This window comes from Anguilla anguilla, chromosome 8, assembly GCF_013347855.1.
Source record: "Anguilla anguilla isolate fAngAng1 chromosome 8, fAngAng1.pri, whole genome shotgun sequence".
NCBI classification, from domain to species: domain Eukaryota; kingdom Metazoa; phylum Chordata; class Actinopteri; order Anguilliformes; family Anguillidae; genus Anguilla; species Anguilla anguilla.
In genome coordinates this window covers 148,342-165,818 of record NC_049208.1, presented here as the reverse complement: position 1 = coordinate 165,818, position 17,477 = coordinate 148,342, and the positions used below count along the sequence as shown (strand labels likewise).

The following is a 17,477-nucleotide window of genomic DNA, read 5'->3' as shown; positions in this document are numbered from 1 at the left end:
GTCAGGCTCATAGTGCTGTAGGGTTATGAGCAGCCTGGTCAGGCTCATAGTGCTGTAAGGTTATGAGCAGCCTGATCAGACTCACAGTGCTGTAAGGTTATGAGCAGCCTGATCAGACTCACAGTGCTGTAAGGTTATGAGCAGCCTGGTCAGGCTAACAGTGCTGTAAGGTTATGAGCAGCCTGGTCAGGCTAACAGTGCTGTAAGGTTATGAGCAGCCTGATCAGACTCATAGTGCTGTAAGGTTATGAGCAGCCTGATCAGACTCATAGTGCTGTAAGGTTATGAGCAGCCTGATCAGACTCATAGTGCTGTAAGGTTATGAGCAGCCTGGTCAGGCTAACAGTGCTGTAAGGTTATGAGCAGCCTGGCTGAACTTTGAGTGGCATGTATCTTTAGCCATTCGGGTGCAATCTATCGTGCTTGAACTATGTCAACAAATCACGCCCACATTTGGGGAGTGTCGGAGGGCAATGGAGGACTGCCACAGTTCATGCTAAACTTTGTTAGTTTGTGAGGGTGATTAAGTACTTTTCTTTGGCATGGATCCATTTGAAGACATATTGGGTGAGCTCGTTTAGTCTTTGAATCCGTCATTATGCTGAGAATTTGCTAAACCATTTTTATTGATAGGATTTGCGTTTCTCTGCAAGCACGCACAAACACGCTGGTATAATAAAACTGATGGTAAATATATATATAATCCGCATCGTTCTGTTACTACCGTAATGTAACAAACTTTTTTGTGTCTACAGCTGCAGTTTCTCGCTGCAATTATTAATATTGAACGTAAACAAAAGACGCAATTTATGCTGTAGTCTGCCAATGTCTAAATAAGTATTATGGTACTCTGCGCGCAGGTGGCAGGGATGGCTAGTTGAAATGTTGTTTTCTTTCAATGTCGTATTTGTTATTTGAAATAGGTATTATTCTATCTGTCTTTGAGGCGCTCTATAATGTGCATTCTCTGCTAAGCTGAGCAATGGATTGGAATATGTGTCTGATGCCTATTTTTCTCAGGGAACTGCTATCAGCACATCAATGCACTGCCCCGCCCCCCCTCCTCTCCCCCGTAACTCCAACAGCAGTGAAAATAATATAGTAGTAATAAAGTTATATTTTTGTTTTCTTTGTAGTTTACTATTGTTTCAAAACAAACAACAAAAAAAAATATTATCTTATTTATGGTATATAGTTCTTGGGCATTAGTTATTATTATATATATATATATATATATATATACATACATATAGTATTGCAATTGTGCTTTTGGAATGAAAACATATTTCTATCAACATTTTTAGGTCTAGTGTCCTTTCTGGTGCAAGGCTGAGGCGCCAGGCTCTTCATGTACATAATGCCACAAAGCAATGGTGTGGGTACTACATACATCCTGGCCTTACATTGCAGGGGTGTTTTCACTGTGGTCAGACGTACTTTTGGAAATACATTACAAAAAACCTATTTTTTCATAAAACGTAAAACGTTTTTTGGTAGATTTGGGTTGCCAATAGACTTCTGATAAACTGGTATGTAATGGCCTACTTGGGGCTTCTTCTTAATTACCATTTAAAAAACTGTAAAAAATTAAAAAAAAGATAGTGAAAAATGGCCAAAAACCATTTAGAGTCCTAGGGCTTAATGCCACCACCTCTTTGGCAGTGTTTCAGACCGTAGTGGGGAACAGCAGGGAAACGTCAGCGGTAATTTAGCCAACTTGGTACCTTCCTGTTCATTAATCATGCAGCATTAAGGGGAAACCGGACGGCGGGGATCCAATCAAGCAGTAGTATTTATTCAGCGCAATATATATTCCACAGCAACTTTGCAATTAATCAAAACAACAGAGCCATAAATAAACAGATAGAGTTGTAAACGTGATTTTTTTTTTAGCTTAAAACCTGATACCGTGATATACCGAAAATCGTGATATTGAGTAGTACGATTATCATACCGTGACACTTTCGTACCGTCACATCCCTAGATGTGACTAAGGTCTTCAGGAGAGGAAGGGTTTTCAGAGGACGTGACTAAGACCTTCTGGGTAGAGATGGAACGGTTTAGAATATTTCTAAACAAATTGATTTAAAAACCAAGTGATATTTTTGTGTCCAGATACTTTTGGTTTTATCATGTTTATTATCCAGTAAAGATAGCATGACCTTGAAACACATGTTCAGGAATTCTTTATTGTGTTGCATGAACATATCCTTTCTACATTCCTTTTGTGAAACTGTCAATATAAAAAAAAACCCACTATCAGAAAGAACCAAGGGGCTCAGTGCTCTGTTGCTACGGCAACGCCAAGGTCTTGTGCAATACACATCAATAGCAAAGACAAATGGAAGAAAGGTGGATTGCTTTTTGTTGAATGTGTTAAAAGAAAATTTCCCTCCTCCATTATTTTTATTGTCAGGTAAGATTAATTCAGTAACAATTCAAGCTCCCCATGTCAGATAAAAACTTGTCTTCCATCTGGAAGTGTAGATTTTGAAAGTAAACTAGGTATAGGCTGCTTTTCAAAAGGCTGGATTATTGTGACCCTCAAGTTCACTTCCACTTTAATGTGTCTGTTTCCATATCTGCTTGAGGGCTTTGATTAGCTCATCAGATAAATCTCAGGTGTTCTGGAGTGGAAGAGCATGGATTCATGTTGTGTTTTATTTTCATGGTGATTATTTTTGTCTCCATTGTCAGCTTTAATTGGGGGCAGAACGGTGATGCAGTGGATAGCACTGTCACCTCACAGCAAGAAGGTCATCGGTTTGGATCCCAGCCCGGGCCTTTTTGTGTGGAGTTATGTTCTCTCTGTGACCACATGAGTGTCCTCAAGGTACTCCGGTTTCCCCCCACAAAGACTAGCAGGTAAGGCTACCTGGGGGGGCATCCACAGGGTGCTGCTGTAGAAGAACCCTGTACAAATAAAGGTAAATAAATGAAGGACAAGGTAAACTAGGCTACATAGCTATAGTTGTGGCGTGCCTTTAAAATAAATGTATAGGCCTGGAAAAGATCAATGTAAAATGTAAAAATAAAAAACTTCCTACCCTGGAAAAGATAAAATGTGTTCATGGGCTGAAGTTGAGCGCGTTACGAGGAAAGACTGAACCTGACAGAACGCACAGCTTCTGTTCAGCAAGTGGTTTCCTGAACTGAAAAGCAAGTTTGATAGGACTACCTTATCTGTTTCTCTGTCAATCAGAACAGCGTTAACCGCACTGAAACGGAAAGGTGTGTGTGGTTGTTTCTCCATCTGATTGTCCCCCTCGCTGTGGGGTTACCTTTGGATCTAAAGGTGACGAATGGCTTTTTCAAAACGGGGTCGACATAAAACTGGGCAGAGGTCTTAGAACCAGAACTCTCATTAGCGCCTGATAAGTAAGAAGTAAGATATCTCCATTTAGGGGAGAAAAAAAACCTGGTGGATTAAATCAATGCACTTCTCTCACAGGTCAGTTTTGGTGGTAATGAGATAGCCAGGATGTGTATGTGAAACACACACTAAATTCCCAACCTGGCTCTCTCAAAACTAGCTGTCTAATCATCCCCTGATTTAACTGGCTTAAAAAAAATGTTATCTCCCTCTCCACCTTAGCTAATGTGTGGTGAGCGTTCTGGTGCAAAATGGCTGCCGTGCATCACCCAGCTGGGTGCTACACATTGGTGGTGGGTGAGGTCAGTTCCCACTCATCACTGCAAAGCACTTTGAGCGTTCAGAAAAATTCTCTATAAATCTGATGATTCATTCATGAAGGTGGGCGTTTGTGTGTGTGCGTGCGCACATGAGGGTGGGAGTGTGTGTGTGTGTGTGTGTGTGTACATGTGGGGTAGAGTGGTCAGCATTTGAGTACACTCCTTTCGAGGTCAATGATAAACTGCCTCTAATGTTCTGTAATGACAGCCATTTTAACCAGTGCCTGCATAACCAAACCACTGACTGTGAACAACGGGAATGTCACTCAGTCAAAGACCCCGACTCCACTCCCTTACACCTTATACACTCGGAACTGGGAATACACATCGCTATGGTCACATGACTTACACAATGTGTCGGTGGCTTTACTAAACACACAGATAAAATGTTTCATGAAGAGGTCCTCCCCTGTATTAAATGTCCAGATAAAGGTTTTAATGAGGAGGCTTCCCTGTATTAAATGTCCAGATAAAGGTTTTAATGAGGAGGCTTCCCTGTATTAAATGTCCAGATAAAGGTTTTAATGAAGAGGCTCCCCTGTATTAAATGTCCAGATAAAGGTTTTAATGAGGATGACATGGTGTTTTGCTTAATTTCATTTCATACCTTGGCCCCACCTCCGACGGTTCAATATTCTTATGATCCTTCTTCTGAAATGTGTAATGTCTGAAAAGAAAACACAGCACTACATGAATGCAGCAGATGCTCATGTCTTATAATAGAAAAGAACATCAACGGATCTACCTTATAAGGAGCAGCAGTGCCAGACCAGCGCAACTGCGAAACACTGCATGCAAGTGGACTTATGCCAACCCAGAACTGCAAAATAAAACCATAGATTCACGGAGGATATCCACATAAACCACAGAGCAGTGGGGTGGGAGTGGGAAGTGAGCCAAGAGAGAGAAACAAAGTTGACGTTGCTTTAAATCATTGCATGGGGTGTCATCACTGAACATTGATTTACTATTCCCTGCCTTTTCAATGGTTTGTCTCTGTCCCAAAATGACAAACTCATCCAGAACTCTGCTGCTCATGTCATCTACAACCTCCCCCTGTCACTCCCCTTCTCCTCACCACTGGCTGCCTATATCTGCTCACATCAAACACAAAACCTTGGTGCTAGCCTACTGAACAGCTCTGTTCTATCGTCAAAAGATCCTCAGACCTTACACACCTACCAGACCTCACCGTTCTGCTACCTCTAAGCCAACAACAACCAGCACACCCACCACGACCAGCACACCCACTACTCAACAACAACCAGCACACCCACCACTCAACCACGACCAGCACACCCACTACTCAACAACAACCAGCACACCCATCACTCAACCACAACCAGCACACCCACCACTCAACAACAACCAGCACACCCACCACTCAACCACGACCAGCACACCCACCACTCAACCACAACCAGCACACCCACCACTCAACAACACCCAGCACACCCACTACTCAACAACAACCAGCACACCCACCACTCAACAACAACCAGCACACCCATCACTCAACCACGACCAGCACACCCACCACTCAACCACGACCAACACACCCACCACTCAACCACGACCAGCACACCCACTACTCAACAACAACCAGCACACCCACCACTCAGCCATGACCAGCACACGCACTACTCAACCATGACCAGCACACCCACTACTCAACAACTACCAGCGCACCCACCACTCAACCACGACCAGCACACCCACTACTCAACAACAACCAGTACACCCACCACTCAACAACAACCAGCACACCCACCACTCAACCACAACCAGCACACCCACCACTCAACAACACCCAGCACACCCACCACTCAACAACAACCAGCACACCCATCACTCAACCACAACCAGCACACCCACCACTCAACAACCAGCACACCCACCACTCAACCACGACCAGCACACCCACCACTCAACCACGACCAGCACACCCACCACTCAACCACGGCCAGCACACCCACTACTCAACCACAACCAGCACACCCACCACTCAACCACGTCCAGCAGTTTCGAACCTCGAATATCAGTACTGAAGAAGGGTACAGGGGATTGTGATGGAACTGAAGCGGGGTACAGGGCAATTGTGACGGAACAGAAGAGGGGTACAGGGGATTGTGACAAAACTGGAGAGGTTCGCTCAAAGACAAACAAAATATAACACAGCAGACTGAATCAGGAAAGACCAAGATTATGTATCATGGAAAATATTCGCTTTTTGGTTAAAATGTTCAATGCCAAACATGAAATAGTTCGGATATATGTAAACAGACCTGACAACCCAAGAGCTCTTAGTTCAAATAAAAAATAATACCATTAGAATCAATGAATCCAACCATTTTCAGCTGAACCAGTGCAACAATGCAGAGGATCATGCCTGATTGGCATGGTATTCTACTCATATGCATTCTCTGATGCATACTGTAAATCACCTGCAACAGGTTTATAATAATAATAATAATAATAATAAATATAGCTGCAAGCAGCAATGCGGGACCCTACGAACATGTCCAATCCGGGTAAATACAAGGCGAAGGAGAAAAGAGTCCAAGCGGCATTGAATTCAGGATTTTGGACAATCTACATAGCTGTGCATGAGACGATCCAACTTCCAGTTCACGAGAAATATTACTTCGAAATATGAATGTGCATTAGCATAAAGTGCTAATCACACGATATTTAGCGAAACGACTTGTCCTTATCACCCTTGATGGAGAAAATACCCAAGAGTACACATGTGCGATGGTGACAGAATCAGGTAAAGCGTTCATGAGAAGATGAGTTTTAAAGTGTTATATTAGCATTAGCTTCCGCCAAAATTTTGAATGCCTGTAATTTCCTTGTTTGTTGAGATATCTGAAACTATGCCGACAATGTACAACATGGTAGTGTTCTCATCATGCCCAGTCCATTTCAAGTCCCTAGATTATTGTTTTAAAAAGTTATACGCACTTGAAATTTGCATTATATTAGCATTAGCTTCCCGCCAAAATTTTAAATGCCAGTAATTTCCTTGTTTTTTGAGATATCGGCAACTGCGTCGACATGGTACAACATGGTAGTGCCATCTTCATGCCCAGTCCGTTTCAAGTCCTTAGATTATTGTCGTAAAAAGTTATAAGCATTTGAAATATGTGGCCAAATTTAGTTTTTTTTCCAAATATGAGTTTCTCTGCCATCTTGGAATGGATCTCTTAGCTGTTAACATCCTATAGGGAGACATGCGCCATACAAGTACAAGGGCAATTTCGGACCAAGCAGACTTACGGTTTATTAGAAGAAACTTTTTATAGGTTTTGCCAAATTTTCAATCTGCAGGAAAATCCATCATGGCAGACTTCATGGGATCTTGAGGCATGTTTGTTCCTCATGAGGAATGATGGATAAACTAGGGTTCAGCTAGGGTTAGGGATAGGGTTAGGGTTAGGAAAACGGTAAATCTGAGGGTTGAGGCAAGTTTACGGTTGTGTTTAGTAGCATGAAGAAAGGTTAGGACGTGGGTTTGTTAATGATTCTGAATGAACCAAAAAATTATCTAGTAGCATGTGTACCTATGACAATACAAAATATCTAAAAAATGCATATCATTTTGGGAAAACATTTTTTGTTTCTTAAATGACCTCAAATATATTTTGCATTTGTATTATTGTATTCATGATATTTATTTTGTTTTCCACCAATTTTAAATGGGTTTTCTGATGTTTTCAAATGTACCAATGGCTTCAATTCGGGTTTAGGGCTGAAACTAGGGTACAGCTAGGGTTAGGGATAGGGTTAGGGTTAGGAAAACGGTAAGTCTGAGGGTTGAGGCAAGTTTACGGTTGTGTTTAGCAGCTTGAAGAAAGGTTAGGACGTGGGTTTGTTGATGATTTTGAATGAACCAAAAGAATTCTCTAGTAGCATGTGTACCTGTGACCATACAAAATGTGTAATAAATGCATATTTTTTAGGGAGACATTTTTGTTTTTTAAATGACCTCATACATATTATATTGCATTTGAATTGTAGTATTCATGATATTTACCTTGTTTTCCATCAATTGAAAATGGGGTTTCTAATATTTTCATAGTTTCCAATGGCTTCAATTAGGGTATACGGCTCAAACTAGGGTACAGCTAGGGTTAGGGTTAGGAAAACGGTAAGTCTGAGGGTTGAGGCAAGTTTACGGTTGTGTTTAGCAGCTTGAAGAAAGGTTAGGACGTGGGTTTGTTAATGATTTTGAATGACCCAAAAATATTCTCTAGTAGCATGTGTACCTATGACCAAGGAACAAACATAAGACATATTGGTAATTTTACGCTTTATTCATTGAACAAACAGTCAGGAGCCTTAGTAGCAGGTACAAGAACCATACGCAGCCACAACAGCCTGCCACCTCCTCCTCAGTGCTCTATCTGCGCTTGAAGTTCCGAGTCCATCAGGGCCCGCACGTACTTCATTACAAATAGATTTTACATTGGAAACGTTGCTGCAACGCATTACAAGACTTTAAAAAATGAACACGTAATAGAAGTAAAGTATACATTTTACACATCGACTGTTATGGTTATAAAGGTTAGCAACTTTCATATAAAGTACAAACTTAAAGTTCTTATTTCAGGGTGACCGGAAACTGCCTAATTTCAGGTAATCTGCCAGTTACATTTCTGTATTACTGTAGTGAATGTAGCCGATTATTCAGAGCTGTAGTTGTTTGCTAAGCGCACATATTTCTGGCATACGTGATCGGGAATCTACCTTGAAAAATAATAAATTGGCAGAATAAAACTATCCAAGGCAGCAGCGCTTTCAAGTTCCGCTTTATATTAATTCTGGGGGGGGGGGGGGCAATCGGAAACCAGGCGTAAAATAATGAAGGAATTTGACTATACTCGTGCGTTGGAATGTCAGAGTTCCATTTTCGAGTTGAGCGACAGCAGAAATCAACGCGGACGACCCTAACAAATCTTTACTATATTACGTTTGTCAATTCTACCTGTAACAGTAGGTGGATTACTTACAACTAACATCTCTGCAACAGCGCGCCTGTCAGAATCTGCCTTCTTCACAAGCACCTGCAATCTGAAGTTAACTGTGCCTTACCATGTCACGACAGTCAAGAGCGCTTCTCCTTTATACACATAGCTCAGGAGGTAAGACCGATTGTCTGGCAGTCGGAGGGTTGCCGGTTCAAACCCCGCTCTGGGCGTGTCGAAGTGTCCTTGAGCAAGACACCTAACCCCTAACTGCTCTGGCGACTGAGAGGCATCAATTGTAAAGCGCTTTGGATAAAAGCGCTATATAAATGCAGTCCATTTACCATTTACCATCAAAAGACAATTATGAATTATGACTGGGCTTTCTCTCGACAAACAGCGACAGGCGCGTGGGCACTAAATAAAGCATTCCTGATAAACAGATGACTGACACTATATTACATTACATTACAGGCATTTAGCAGATGCTCTTATCCAGAGCATCTTACACAACTTTTTTACATAGCATTTTTACATTGTATCCATTTATACAGCTGGATATATACTGCTCAAGGGCACAACGGCAGTGTCCTACCCGGGAATCGAACCTGCGACCTTTCGGTTACAAGGCCAGTTCCTTACCCACTGTGCTACACACCGTCCTCATATTAAATATTAAATTAAATTAAATTAAATTAAATTAAATTAAAAAGAGCAACTTCGTTAAAGGGTCATAAAGTGGTATCCTGCCTATTTTCGAAGCTTCATCAGGCTTGGATTAGCACCAAGCATTGACTCAGAACAAAAGCATTGGAAAGGACTATTTGCTTAAAGACATCCAGGTGCTTCTCAACTGCGCTAAACAGCAGCACTTACCCCGAATAACTTGCAGAACACTGCCCCCCAGTGGACAACTGTAATCTACAACCGGGGTTCAATCAATCAAACTTTATTTATAGTTTTCTATCTCGGCCCTGGCGACTCATACATGCTGGTTTTTGTTACAAGCACAAGTAGGAGCATTTTAACGGACTGTGAATTTTTCTTAATTGCGCTTTTCATTATCTGAGGGATTATTTATCCTGACAAGAAATTGCTGTAGGCTACATGCCATGAAGAAAAAGTCACATTTTCACATTTTAAAAAATGAAGCTTGTTAAAATTGTGGTATTGCAATTGTGTTTTGCAAACAACGTGCCGATGTTTGAAAACCATTGGCTGGAAACATCAGTACCAAGCAATCACTGCATTCTTAATTCAACATCAATCCCCACAGTAGCACTCAAACAAGCAGAGAAACACTTTGCAGGTTCATAAATACAGACCATCTTCTGTAGCAGGGTGAAGCATGATTAAATAGATTTTTTCCCGCCAAAGTAAAGTAATGTGTACTCTTTTTGGTCCAGATCTCTGACATGTAGGTGGAATCATAGAAAAAAAAAAAAAGAATTAAAAAAACCAGCTAACACAGAAAACTAAATCAGGAATGTTAAGTCTACCTTTAGTAAAAGGCTGGTTGGAAAACAAAAAGCAACCACAGTAAAAGACCAGTATAAACAGTGTGTCTGAAGCTGATTTGGCCCATTTTTATTCTTATTGTATATAAAAATGAACACGGCATTTTTAACGGTCAGACTTCTGGTAGCAAGTGCGGGCTCCAGGTCCACCAAACCTGTTGGACTCACAGCAGCGGGAGTCGGCTACCAGCGGGGTCCCGTGGTACTGGATCAGGATGTCAGGTCTACTTCTTAGAGGCTTCATCTACATCTGGAAACAGACCACAGCAAGTCAGTAAACCAGCTCTAACCAGGGAGGCCCATCTCCTGACTCTGTAACCAGGGAGGCCCATCTCCTGACTCTGTAACCAGGGAGGCCCATCTCCTGACTCTGTAACCAGGGAGGCCCATCTCCTGACTCTGCAACCAGGGAGGCCCATCTCCTGACTCTGCAACCAGGGAGGCCCATCTCCTGACTCTGTAACCAGGGAGGCCCATCTCCTGACTCTGCAACCAGGGAGGCCCATCTCCTGACTCTGTAACCAGGGAGGCCCATCTCCTGACTCTGCAACCAGGGAGGCCCATCTCCTGACTCTGCAACCAGGGAGGCCCATCTCCTGACTCTGCAACCAGGGAGGCCCATCTCCTGACTCTGCAACCAGGGAGGCCCATCTCCTGACTCTCAAACCAGGGAGGCCCATCTCCTGACTCTCAAACCAGGGAGGCCCATCTCCTGACTCTCAAACCCAAAAACAACAATCCAAAAACTGATTTAAAAACACAGACCCAGACATTTATTAGAATAACTAACAAACTAATCAGGACGGAGGACGGAGTGTGGCACAATGGGTAAGGAACTGCGCTTGTAACCGAAAGGTCGCAGGTTCGATTCCCGGGTAAGGACACTGCCGTTGTACCCTTGAGCAAGGTACTTAACCTGCATTGCTTCAGTATATATCCAGCTGTATAAATGGATACAATGTAAAGTGCTATGTAAAAAGTTCTGTAAGTCGCTCTGGATAAGAGCGTCTGCTAAATGCCTGTAATGTAATGTAATGTAATCACAAACTAAACAAAGGAAAACCCACAAAGTTCAAACAAAACGATCTTCACAAAAACTACAAACCCAAAACCACAAACCAAACCCAAAAGAAGATCTCAAAGAAAGACTCTACGCAAACCACAAACATAAAAGCCCCAAAACAAAATCTCCCCTGCCTCATACTACTTGGCTTATATTGGCCACAGGCAGGTGGAGGCAATCAGGCAATTAGGTAATTAAGCAACTACCTCCACCTGCACTACCCAGGCAAGTAGAGGCAGGGGACGTAACAGAGGTCCATCTCCTGACTGTCAAACCAGCGAGGCCTATCTCCTGACTCTCCTGGCTGACTAACCCCAAGTTTCTTTTTGAAGCTCTCACAGGCATAACTAAACATCAGAAGCACAGAGAGACATAGAATGACAAAGAATGACAAAAAATGAGAGAGAGAGAGAAAATGGACTAAAAATCAGTGCATCAGGGAGCTTTGGCCTAGCAGTGAACGCATTAAAAGAAAAAGCCTGCAGGGCATTTTATGCGATTAAAAGGAGATTCTACAGAATAAACATTTCCATTAGAATCTGGTTTAAAAATCTCTGACTGTGTCATCCAGCCTATCATGCTATATGGAAGCAAAATATGGGGTCCACTCAGTCAGCAAGACTACACCAAGTGGGAGAAGCATCCAGCTAATGCCCTGCATGCAGAATTCTGTAAAAACATACAAGTACATAGAAATGCCCCTAACAATGCAAGCAGGGCTGAATTAGGCAGATCTCCAACTCTCAAATTCAAAAAGGGGCATAAAATTTTATTTTATATTTATTTATTTTATTATCTAAAAATGAGTCCAACAAACTCCTTACAATTCTTGGCACTCCAAACCCAAGAGCTCAGCCTAGGAAAGTATCCCCTCAGTCAGCTGGTTTTGAACCTCTCTAGACTAACATTAACACATACTAATGCAAACCAGCTTCAGACCAGCACTGCTTCACAACAGCCCATTAGAGTCAACCAAATTATAAAACACATCAAAATATATTTATTGCTTTACTTCTGTCTCTGTTGATGCCGTCATTGTTACATTTAGCATTATTATTTTACATATTATATAGCCTATACGTATGCTTTGGCAACAAATACATTTGTATTTCATGCCAATAAAGCAACTTAACTTAAATTGAATTTGAGAGAGAGAGAGAGAGAGAGAGAGAGAGAGAGAGAACTGTCTTAATTGTGTGTGTCCCTTTATCTGAAAATACTCTAAATCATTCTTTAGCGTATACTGATATGCAGGTAACCAAACAGCCTAGGAACAAGAACAATTCACAGTTAACAAACATTCCGATTAACAAACATTCCGATTATCAACACATTTTATAAAGCAATAATTCTGACAGACACCTACAATACAATATAGAGCTTGCAACAGCCACACCCTGGACCACATTGACAAAGTTCTCCTAGGGGGCAAGATTCTTCTTTAAAATGGTGTAGGCCTATATGACATGTTCATTCAGTGAAATTGTAGCTGCATGCAACAGAGTCCTTCTGAATGTGTGCATTACTGGAAAGCACAGACACCGAGGCACTCAGTTACTCAAAGTTACCCAAAAACATTAAATATATTTCTCATTCCAGCAATGACAAAATCCCAGAGTATGAAAAACCCTGCTTCCTAAGGTAGTGCTCCTAGAATCAAAACAAATTACTCATGACACAGATGCAGGAAAACTCCTCTCCTGTTCCCTGCTTCAAAGCACATCCACATCCACATTCATGCTCTCATCTGTCATTATCTCTACAATTAAAAGCTCCATAATCCTTACTCGTATGAGTAATAGGCCTAGCCTATATCCTGATCTTGAAAGCGCACAGCCATTTCTGTGTTGCCCCTGCCTCAAGCTCCCAGAGTTCAACTGCAGAGTCATAATCCGTGATATATGTAGGTCATTTGGGTGAATTTCTTTATGGAAATTGAACTATGCCAAATTTGAAGTCTGATATGGCAGAGCATGCCAGAATTTAAAAAGGGTACACTTTAAAACTAATAAAAGAATTGAAGCTTTTGAATATAATACAGATTATAACCAGAAAGAAGGTAGAGACTGAAAAAAGTGTGGCAAGTTCCCTTTAAAATCAGCAGCAATATTTACGGTAGATTTGGGCCATGCCTCCTCCCCCCTTCACCGGACTGGGATGTCCACTCCCGCAAATCACTCTTTTCCCAGGAGCAGGACGGACTTCAGGAGCTGAGAGCAACACAGGAATAATCAGACTGTACACTTACACAACACAGGGAGAGCCAATCACACTGTACACTTACACAGGAAGAGCCAACCACACTGTACTTACACAACACAGGGAGAGACAACCACACTGTGCACTTACACAACACAGGGAGAGACAACCACACTGTGCACTTACACAACACAGGGAGAGCCAATCACACTGTACACTTACACAGGAAGAGCCAACCACACTGTACACTTACACAACACAGGGAGAGACAACCACACTGTACACTTACACAACACAGGGGGAGCCAATCACACAGCATTTTCAACAACTGCACACAAAGATAAGGTTCCTGGCTGTAATTCAAGTACTGGTAGTTTGAAGTAAAAAGTAACGCTGAATACCTTGTACTGCACGGTGCTCGGTTCAATCATCTCCAACGGTCTGCCATTCACTTCGATGAGACCATTGCCCCTCCTGCAATGAGCAACAGCGTTTTCAGCAATTCAAACAAGTAACATTCAACAGATACAAATACAAAACCAGCATAATTAAAAAGCATTAGTTTAATACAAGAGTTTTAAAACGTAATATTTGGAAACCAGTTCGTTAGATTCGCCCTAACCATACATTTCATTCCAAAAACATTACACCTGTTTCGAAACCGCCAAAATTTGAGAGAAAACTCGTAAATACCAAGAAACTGCATCTAACGCTCGCTACCGTTAGCTACCCGGAAACCCGCCGTGGAAGAAATAAAAGCATTAATACTCACTTTACGTGCAAAAACTTGGACAGACTGCAAATGACCTTTAGTCGGCATAGCTCTAAAAAAGGCAGCAAACAAAAGTAGTGACATTTTTTATTTCAATAAAAGATTGTACAAAATGCGCAGAGTACCCGAAACAAACACAGCAAACTGTACTGGAGAATCATGGGAAAATAAAGAAGGGGTTTCAAACCCGGAATATCAGGGTCTCTTCTTTGTTGGTTGGCGGCAGGTCCGCAGTACTTCAGTAACCGGAAAAATACTGCCCCTATTGGCTGGATCGACATTGGGATTCAATGTAATGGGAAAAATACATGCATACGTTCGCTAACATTCGATGCTCCACTTGCAGTCATTATAATCTTTGGATGGCTTTTCTATTTTATTTGGTATTTTTTGTAGTCTGCAATTTTGATAACCTCGAACTATAACGATAAACTTCATGTCATCCTTCATTCTTTTCCCAAGCAAACGTTGTAATTGGATAGCGGACATTTGTTTCCACAAGAAGGGCTCTGCTAGTGCCATTTGACCTTAACACTTTTTACCGAGGTTTCTTACAAACATTTACAAACTTTTACAGCAATGTTACTATGCATCTCTTATCGTGGTACCATGGAGATGTTATTACAAAGAAAGTTCTGTTACTAATTGAGCCCTTGATTCGTGACATCTGGTGAGATGAAATACATAAAGTACCTCGATCCGGCTGGGGGTACCCCAGGAGAGGTTTGGGAACCAACGGGCTTCGGTTACCACTGCTTAAATTCTGTTTGCACCTGTCTGTACAATAGGGCATTGGGCTTGCCTTCCAGCTAGATTTCTCCGCTTTAATGGACTGTTTCTGTACATAGTGTATTCTCCCAATCTCCCACAGGAGGGCGCTAAAAGAATTACAGTCATTGTGTTTATAGTGTATTCTCACAATCACCCATAGGAGGGCGCTAATAGACATACAGTCATCGTGTATTCTCACGGTGGCCCATAGGACAGCGCTAATAGACAGGACAGTCTCTGAATCTGCCCACTCGCCAACTATTGAGTATAACAGTTGCATACCAGTCGTTTACAACTGTTACAACTGTTCACGACACAGGGAGAACATACTATCTCTACAAGGCCCCAGCAGGTATTTGACCCACAACCTTCTCACTGTGAAGAAACTGGATGCAAAATGTGAAGGTTTAAACCACATTCTTCTCCTTTTCTTTGCTTTTATTTCAGTGATCTCATCCTCTGTCTGTTGTAGCACCGTGAACAGTCCCAAAAATGTCTTCTTTTCAACAGAAGGGGTTGAGATGAAGTTCCTGTGATGCTGAAACTTTTTCTGACAGTAATAGTAGACAGTAAAACCCTAACCCTAACTAACACTGCAGAACAAAGACTGTAAAATGCACACACACCGGCCCTTGTCTGTTCATTAAATGTATTAATTTCAGCTTTGGCAATTATTTAACTTAAATCACCCCAACAATAACAACACCTGACTGTATTCTGTATTTTTCTTTTCTTTTTTTTTAATCACACAGACTAATATACTTAAAACCGAGAGAGCAGTGAAAAACATTTTGAGAACAATCATTTAAAAAACCTGCTTAATATGTTTATTAAATTTAGGCAGAAAGCGTGCATGGGCACGGTGGAGTATTGAGTGTGTCTGTAGATGACAGACCTAGAATTAAGTTCTGTTTCAATCACCAGTTCTGTTTTTCATGAAAGAGACATATGCAAAGCATATTCAAGTGGCACTGAGTTTGTGCACTGTGGTCCAAGCTAGGCTCAGTCCTGATCATCTCTGCCAATGAGCACAACCACGGCAACACTGGCAAGAGCATGTAAACACCGTTCAGCCCTCAGTCTTCCTCTCTGCGAGCAGCAATCATCTGTAGCCCTCCTCCACTTGGTCAGCCAGGGGTTCCCTGGGTTACTGTTGCCAAGGCTACAGGGTACCAGATATCTTCAGTGATGCTCCCAGCTGTGCTCTGATCAGCGCAGAGCGGGGAACATCCCACCCCCCCAATAAAAACCCTTGCTGCTCACAGTGAAGGGGAAAGCAGTGCTGTGATTGGCCCATGGTGGGGGGTCACAGGGTCGTGGGGGTCATGGCTTGGCTGTCTTCAGGCCCTGCTTCTCCATGACGTTCCGGAGCTTACGTAGGTTGGACTGGGTGATGACATCATCAGGTTTGAGCTGGAGAGCTTGCAGGTAACTGGCCTCTGCCTGCTGCAGCTTCCCATTCAGGTGCAGTATGGCCCCCAAGTTCATCAGAGCTGCTGGGTCCTGAAACACACACACAGTTATACACAAACAGTTTCACATTCAGACACACGCACACAGTTATACACAGACACACACACACACAGTTACACACAAACAGTTTCACATGGACACACACACACACACACACAGTTACACACAGAAACCGTTCCCATGACTGCCCCACCCACTGTGCCTCTGTGCCTTAGAGACAGGCTGAGGCATGAACGCCTCACAGCCACACCACGGTGTCCTTAACTCTGAGGGCAAAGCTTAACGCAGAGCATTTTAAAAAGCCGGGAACAGGTCTGGTTCCTTTGTCTGTTGTGGCTAATTTCACTAGAATATGAAAAGTACCACTACTCTAACTCTGAATTTCCCACCTGACTGGTACCAACATTACTCTATGACCTTTCTGTGTGAAAGGCAACATGGCGCGGACACATGCATCAGAAAGCCACAGTAAGACAGTGTTCCATACGAAGCTTTACCAAAGAGCTGAGCAACAGTCATAACTGCTTCCATACCTGCTCATTTAGAAAATCACGGAGTTGTTGGAGGCTAAAATAAACAGTTCTTCCCACTGGTTTAAATCAGAGTAACAAGAGTCACAAAACTCTAGAGCTCAAAATCAAGTCTGCATGAAGCTGTGATTCTAACAGTGTTAGAATGTAAGCATTGTAAATGCAACAGTGTTGGAATGCAGAAGTGATGTAATGTAATGGGGTTAGAATGTACATGTTGCCCAGTGAAACTCCTCGCTGTCAGGTGAAAATAAGCGGCTGGCGACTCCACATGTATTGGAGGAGGCATGTGGTAGTCTACACCCTCCCCAGACTAACTGAGGATAGCGCATCGACCAGGGCCATGATTCACAAGGCGGAATTGGTGTAACGACTAAATTGGGGAGAAAATGGAGAATGTACATGTTGTGAATGTAAGTGTTCGGAATGCAACCGTTTATTTCTGTAACAGTGTTTGAAAGGAAACAGTTGACATGTTTGTACTTTTAATGT

The 17,477-nt window shown here is 42.3% G+C and overlaps 1 protein-coding gene across 8 annotated transcripts in view; it reads right to left on the bottom strand.

Annotated features, from left to right (window-relative positions):
* Positions 1-2,169: 2,169 nt before the first annotated feature.
* Positions 2,170-17,477, bottom strand: part of LOC118234006 (protein O-mannosyl-transferase TMTC2-like) — a 30,767-nt gene continuing 15,459 nt past the window's right edge. For 3 of the 8 annotated variants that reach the window (XM_035430242.1, XM_035430237.1, XM_035430251.1), the window contains 4 exons: positions 14,212-16,485; positions 13,841-13,913; positions 13,355-13,450; positions 9,594-10,427 (listed from right to left, as the gene is read on the bottom strand). In XM_035430242.1, the coding sequence (XP_035286133.1) occupies positions 16,306-16,485 (180 nt within the window). In that variant the 3' untranslated portion in view covers positions 9,594-10,427; positions 13,355-13,450; positions 13,841-13,913; positions 14,212-16,305. Of the gene's footprint in view, positions 2,914-4,300; positions 4,361-4,438; positions 4,514-9,593; positions 10,428-13,354; positions 13,451-13,840; positions 13,914-14,211; positions 16,486-17,477 lie in introns of those variants that run through there. The other 5 variants (XM_035430238.1, XM_035430239.1, XM_035430241.1 and 2 more) reach the window with 5 other exon arrangements.